General features: G+C 37.7%; 1 protein-coding gene across 8 annotated transcripts in view; it reads left to right on the top strand.

Annotated features, from left to right (window-relative positions):
* LOC107734132 (spectrin beta chain, non-erythrocytic 1-like) overlaps positions 1–7,450 on the top strand; it is an 81,987-nt gene that overhangs the window by 19,463 nt on the left and 55,074 nt on the right. For 4 of the 8 annotated variants that reach the window (XM_016545991.1, XM_016545987.1, XM_016545986.1 and 1 more), the window contains exon 2: positions 1,556–1,740. In XM_016545991.1, coding sequence (XP_016401477.1) covers positions 1,556–1,740 — 185 coding nt within the window. Of the gene's footprint in view, positions 1–1,223; positions 1,295–1,555; positions 1,741–5,052; positions 5,690–7,450 lie in introns of those variants that run through there. The other 4 variants (XM_016545989.1, XM_016545988.1, XM_016545992.1 and 1 more) reach the window with 2 other exon arrangements.

The raw sequence follows: 7,450 nt of genomic DNA, 5'->3' as shown, positions 1-7,450 counted from the left end.
CATGCACTATATCGAACATTTTTATATCGTTATCGAAGAAGGTGTACCGTCGATAAATATCAATACCGTTTTATCGCCCAGGCCTAGTACAGGTTTAGAAATATTCTGGCTGGACTTGGTGTTTCATGGTTTTATATGCATACCATCTTAGACAGTGTTCAGTGTCCTTGAGTGCAGGTATATGTTTCAGTGTGAAACAGAGAAAAAAAAAGAAAAACCGTGTGTGAGGGATGCACATTTGACCTGATCTATGTTTCTCTCTTCTGGCCCTGGAGATTTGTAATGCTGTGAAATATTTATGGGATAAACTTTGTCCTACAGGCAATTCTTTTTCTTTCCAGAATCTCTGGATTCTAAGAACTCATCTTTATGGTGGGATTAGCACCAGGGATTGCTCAATCTGAAGGAAGGAATGAGGGATTTCGTTTAATCTGTATTTTGGTTTAGGTTTGAATTAATCTTAGTTTATTTGCATGTGTTAGCCTAACTATTTCTTCCTGTGCTGAGAATTGTTTTTTTTGTTTTTTTTGCTTTTTCCCTTGACAGACAAAAAGTTTGTTGCCTTGTTGTAATAATATTTTGTTCTGCCGCAACACTTGTGGGTCCTGAATTAACCTTTTGCAATATCTGGCAAATGGGTGAATTAAGAGCATTTACTGACCATAAATATGTAATGGAGTTGTATTTTGCATTGCTTAATATAATTAATTATATAATTAATTAATTATTATAATTTTTTTTTTTAAATAAGCAACAAGTATATAATAATAATTTAAAAAAAGCAGTTACAGTCTAATATATCATGTGAGCCAGTCTCTGTCTATCTGAAAATCTTACTGGTGACAAATGTGCCAGGACACATCCTGTTTTTTTTCTTCCTAATATTTTAATTCTGGTGACTTAATGCTTGTAATATATCAGATGTATTGCCAAATAGAGTTAGATTATAAAAAAGTATTGTAGATAATATACTGATGGTAAATTTAGTAGTTTTAGCTGTACATCTTACAAAATTTTAATCGGATGTGTCTCTTACATCAGTGAGGGCCAGAATGTCATTCATAGTGTATCAGATGTTAATTCCTCAAAGTTATTGACCAGCTGGCAAAAAATTTATTTATTCAGCAAAGCTTTTTGTTATTTCCATTTGGCACTTGTTAATTTTGGCCCATGTTCTGATGTTATTGTAAATGTTCAGAATACTAAATGTGTGCAAATTGCAGGACAGCTAATGGGCCCAATCTGTGCTGCACCAGGTTAGACTAACCTCGTCTGCTTACAGTCTGTTACTGAGGTAACATTTCCACCACTGGTACTATTTTAAATCTGCTTTCACTTTCAGCAGTATTTGAAGGTGTGGTTTATAAAGTAATTGTAACAATAATATTTGATTGAATGTTATGTTACCAGTTTAAAGCTCAAAAAATTTCTTGCAAAAGGTGTAGCAAATGTGATGTGGATATCTGTTCTCCACCTTTCCTCTGTCACATTTTTCTGAGACCACTCATAAAGTTTGTTTGTCATCTCCTCACTTGTTTACTTCTCTGATTTCCAGGGCAGCTGTTGAGTTTCCAGCTGCGACCATGAGCACCATCTCACCGACTGATTTTGACAGCGTCGAGATCCAGCAGCAGTACAACGACATCAACAACCGCTGGGACATCACAGCTGAAACAGAGTGGGATAATGAAAACAGTTCTGCACGTCTGTTTGAGCGTTCCCGCATTAAAGCTCTCGCAGGTCAGTTTAATTTTTTATTTCAGTGTGTGCGAGTTGAGGTTTGGTTTTTGTACCAATGTGCTTCCTGTTTTTGATCTGTGTGTGTGTGTTTGTTTGCATGATTGCTTTATCAGATAGTTTTCAACAGGTTGTATTGTATGATTGTGTCCAGTAGGGGGTGGCATAAGGCAACGTGAAAAAAAAAATCACTTGAACCACCTTTATACACTCCACATGCTCTTGCAGTGATCTAGGAGAACTGTATGCATTATAATATAGTTATAATAGTAAAGTGGTTTCAAGTATGGTTTTGGAGTGTGGAACATGGTTTTACATTGTTCAAAAGGCATTCTATATATAGACATCAGCGTGTGAAACACAGCAGTTGATTTGTGTGTTTACGTGCAGTGAGATACCATCTTTTGACAAGCAGTGACTTGATATCCACATTCTTCCAGTGCTGTTATTTACCTCGTGACACTCTCTCACTCTCTCATCTCCAGGGCTTTTCTAATGTCATATTCATGACCCGCTGTATCTCTTTCTTGTTACTCTTTCTGCTGTCATTAGATGTGTTAAAGCCAGTTGTTGTCTGAATGTTTTTTCACACGTTTGTTAGGCATATCATGATTTGAGGCACATGATGAATCAATTTATAGGCCGACATACTTTTAAAAGTTATGTTTAAAGCAACAGATTCGAATGTCACTGGATGGAGAAATCAAGATTCACCAAATGTCTGCATGCAACAATAAAATTTATATTTTCAAATGTTACATTTATAATTTTTAGTATTACAATATTAAAGTATTGTAGTATTTTTTTATTGTATAACTTCTTGGTTTATTTTCATTTAAATTGTTCTAGTATTAAGTTAGATAAAATATTGCAATCTTTTAGTAATAGTAAATTGTAAATTTTATGCATTTAAAATGCACTAAGATGTATGACATTTCTCTATTTCTCCAGAGAAAGTTTTTTATATTGTAATAAAACTAATATAAATGTATTTTTTAGATGAATATTAAATGGATATTGAATGAAAATTATGTGTATGTGTGCTAATGACATTAATATGTAATAGATGACTTGTTTCAAAGCCAAACGCCCACACAGATATGTGACCTTAGACCACAAAACCAGTCTTAAGTCACTTGGATATATTTTTAGCAATAGCCAAAAATACATTGTATGGGTCAAAATGATATCTAATGACTTTTATGCCAAAAATCATTAGGATATTAAGTAAAGTATCTTCCATGAAGATATTTTGTAAATTTCCTACCGTAAATATATCAAAACTTCATTTTTGATTAGTAATATGCATTGCTAAGGACTTCATTTGGACAACTTTAAAGGCGATTTTCTCAATATTTAGATTTTTTTGCACCCTCAGATTCCAGATATTGAAATAGTTGTATCTCGGCCAAATATTGTCCTATCCTAACAAACCATACATCAATGGAAAGCTTATTTATTCAGCTTTCAGATGATATATAGATCTCAATTTTGAAAAATTGACACTTAAGGTCCAGGGTCACATATGTGCGTTGGGAATGTAGTGGGACTGAGAAGAACCTAACCTTGTCATCAGGGCTGTGTGTGTATATGGGACAAAATGGTCCCCAGGAGTTAGCTAAATCTGACAAAACCTCCCTTCGGGGATAACCGGGGAAATATTACATAGCTAAAATATTTCATAAATAAAGTAATTAATGGCTGGAAAAAGACATGAGTTACATGAGGCTTAATGGAATTGATAGCAGCACCTGCTGGTCTATATAACGGAGTTTCACTTGAGAGGAGTTTTTAATTCTCTCTGTTGTCTTTATGCATCAAACCCAGCATGTGAAAACCACCATATCAACCACAATAAACTTCAGGCAAAACATTAATTCCTGAAAGTACTGATAGGAGAATGGAAACTGAGAATACTGAGCTAGAATGTCTTTTGAAGCTCATAAAAGACAGAGCAGAGGAGGGTCTCAGAGGCCTAGTGCTCATGTCTCTCACACCCATACACAGTTAACTTTAGCTGTTCTTAGACATTTCTGTCCTCCTCTTTGTTTCTCTCACGCTCCAGGTCTTTTTTCATTACATAAACACATATGTATAATAAAAGCATTTTATTAAAGCTAAATGCAAGTCGTATTGTATATACAATAACACAGTGAACTAATTTTTTTTCTAATTTTGGGTGTGGGTGTAAATTCCTGAAAATGAAACCTTTGGTTTCACTTTTTTTGTCAAATCTCAATCTAGCAATAGTTGGTGTCAAAAAGATTCATAATATGCATGTTATATTAAGAATATTGTATATAACAGATAGGCCTACCTGTTTATTTTTCCCCTTAATATCTGTCTTTATCCATCTCATCATCCCATTTTGTGTGCTGTGATAAAATGCTTTCTTCCAGTGACACGCTGGCTGACTGGTGGCCTAGTGCTTCTGGCCATGGTTTGACCTGTGACCTCTGCTCTTTGATGGTCACTGTTGGTGACATTTGCTAATCAGCACAACCTGCCACTGGACTGGTCTTCATGACACCACTTCCTCTTGTAAAATCTGCACACACAAGAAATGCATTTGTGAAAGTGTGTGTGTGTGCTGCAGTTCTATTTGTGAGAGCACGAAATTCTCAGATCAAGGATTTTCTTATGTCTGCACTTACATAACAGATTCTGTTTTCGGATTCATTTGGAGGCATTACAAGATGAGTTTTCTGTCACTGCCGATGTTGCCAGTTAATGGGTGTGAGGTGGCGCGCACACACACACTTGCACAGGAAGAAAGACAGCGCTCGCTTGAGTGTTTCTCAAGTACTTCCTTCCTGCCTTAACGTCTTATTTTATGTGTGCACGTGCTCGAGAAGGCGAGAGGGACTTTTTGACATGATTAATTAAAGGTAAAGGCCTTACAACTACTTAACACCCACAAAAATCACTAAAATATAATATTACCCAACATAAAAATCCAGGCAGTTCTAAAATAAGCCCAAACTCATGATTTCTGCTGACTATCTGATCACCTTCAGGGGCTGGTCCTGCACGCCCATCTCTCCTGTGAAACCATCTCTTGACTTCTACTCCACCCCATGTCCACCTCCAGAAATGGTTCAGCCCACACCTCCTCACCCTCCCTCCGTCTGTCATTCTCGCTCACTCAGCCTGGGATTTGCTCCTCCCACACACACCTTATGCAAATACCAAAGCTCAGAAACCGAGAGAGAGAGAGAGAGAGAGAGAGTAGGAGGCTTTGTTTACTTAGGAAGCTGAGAGCAGCTAGTTCTGAGGGCTTACTCAAACAAGGGGTGTGTGTGTGTGCGTGTGCACACAGACACACTCAGTCTGATCTGAGTGGCCGAGAGAGAGCAAGAAAAGTTTTGTACTGAGAGAGGAGTGCGTTTGAAGAAGAGAAGAACGGTGAAAGAAGAACATTTAGTTTTTCCTGTACATATTTCTCACTTCAACTGCATGTGGGTTCCTTTTTGCCAGAAAAAAAGGAAAGAACAACAGAGTCAATTAAAGGAAGAGGGTTTTTTTTCAAACGGATGAAGCAGAATGGCGCGGTTTAGCGTGCACTGATGAAACGCTCGGATACACGTGCACACCTGGAGAGTTTCTGTTTCAAAACCCAACTTTTTTTGGACCTTTGAGGAAAGTTAAACATTTGGCTGTTTTTTTTTTTTTTTTGGTCTGTTTTCTCTTTTAATTTTTCAACTACACATTTTATGTGCTATGCTCATGACTCCTGGCTTTACTCTTGTGGAGTGATCGCTTTGTTTTGGATGAAAGTTGAGAGTCAGTGTTGGAGGGACGGTTCACAGTAAAAGAAATTGAGTGTTACAGTGAAAAAGAAGAGACATGGATTTTGCTCCGCGCGAACCTGAGCCATGTCTCTCGCCAGCTGCCTTTGTAAACCAGGTGCAATATTCCAACATCCTGGAGGGCCGTTTCAAACAGCTGCAAGGTAAGACTGTTTGTTCTCTGTGAGCTCATATTCTCTCTCTTTTTTTCTTTCTCAGATGCATCTGTAGAAGTAGCTCAGCCTCTCAGCTAATCATAAAACCATGTCAAATAACTTTTGTCTTTTGAACCACTTTATAAATCCACTGAGACGGTCAACAACTTTGAATGTCACATTCAAAAAGTTCATGTGACCTCATCCAGATCTAACTGGAAGACACGTTTGCCCTGACAGACTGAACCCCATCATCATGGACGTCACTTATTTTTTTAAAGTTAGGTGGTGCATCACAAAGTGATGTAGGGTTAGCTCATGAATATTAATCTGCTTATGCACGAATAACTTCAAATTATCTTTAACCGTTTTGATCATTCATCTTCCCGATGTATATATTAGGACTGCGGTACAGTATTTGCTAATTTTCATGTTAAAACATTAGAAATGTACTGAAATTAATTCAACAGCACATTAAATTGATATCAGACTACGTTTCTAAGGTCTTGCTGATCAGTTCAAGTTCTCAAATAAATGCATGACATTTAAAGTAACAATACTTCAACTTTGACAACTGTGTCATAATGTAGTGGAGACAAAATTGGCCTTGTAAAAAGGCCAGGACATTTCCAACCTTAAATCTGTCCTTTGCAGATGCTGATGTATTTAGTTGCAGAAATTATCAACTTTCCTCTTCTCTCTCTTTCTGCACCAAAGATGGTGCAGATGAGAAAATAGGCCTACAATGATTTATTTTTATCCCTGTGCATGAGAGAGAGAGACACAGAAACCTGTGCTGGTCTCCTGGAGAGTGGCCTTATTTCAGGTACCGCAGGGCTTTTGCCCCAGATCCAAATTACACTGTGTTAAAATGGGAGTGAGAGAAGAGGACGAGAGGGAAGTTCAGAACGGAAAGGTATAGGAGAGGGAGGATAAGAGGGGAGAGGATAATAGGTGGGAAAGGAGTGGAGAGGAACAGACGGGAAGGGAAGAGGATAAGAAGGGGAGTGTAGAGGATAATAGGACTGGATAGGAGAGGATAGAAACTCCTCTTGTATATGTATTAATATAGAGCTAGAGTTTTGAAGAACGTTCAAAAAATATAAATTTTTTATTTATTTTTTTGTGGGCGTATCGTTCATTCAATATTTTTACTCTTTGAAAACACACTTTTTAAGCAGGCGCCACATAGCATGTGTGAACTCTTCTAATCCCCCCCACACGATGCGAGATCTGATCTGCTGTGTTTGTGTGCGCGCTTGAGGTCATGGGGAGTGTTTCTCAGTTAACAGGGAGATAATGACTCAAGCATTGTACTTTTCAGGCCTATTATCTCGAACACACACCTCAAGAGTCCCAGCAAGTAAATACCTAAAATTAACCCTGAAATCTGGAAGCAAAGTCTCTAGTAGTTCAGTCATATGTTTTAAAACTATTTACAATGTTTAGATTGAGTTTCTTTGACATGTTTGGTCCATGTTATTCTTTCAAAGAAAGCTCTAGACCAGTGCTTCTCAACCTTTTTGACACCAAGGCCCAGCATTGTTTACACAGTATTACCATGAGTTAAGAATTGACCTATCGGTAAGCCCTTCCCCTCGAACGCAGATGAGCCAATGGCAGTCGAGTATCAGTTGCACGGGGAGCGGAACTCGGACATCTGTAGGTTTCAGCGCCATAGAAAAACATAGGAAGATCCGAAGCTCGCATCGTTTTTATGGGGTTTATGCTTCAAAAATGGAAAAACGATGTGCCTGGGGTACTTGTAAC

This window comes from Sinocyclocheilus rhinocerous, unplaced genomic scaffold (genome assembly GCF_001515625.1).
Source record: "Sinocyclocheilus rhinocerous isolate Xijiao unplaced genomic scaffold, SAMN03320098_v1.1 scaffold1121, whole genome shotgun sequence".
Lineage (NCBI taxonomy): Eukaryota > Metazoa > Chordata > Actinopteri > Cypriniformes > Cyprinidae > Sinocyclocheilus > Sinocyclocheilus rhinocerous.
The sequence above is the reverse complement of the archived record's forward strand: the minus strand, read 5'-3'. Positions and strand labels throughout refer to the sequence as shown.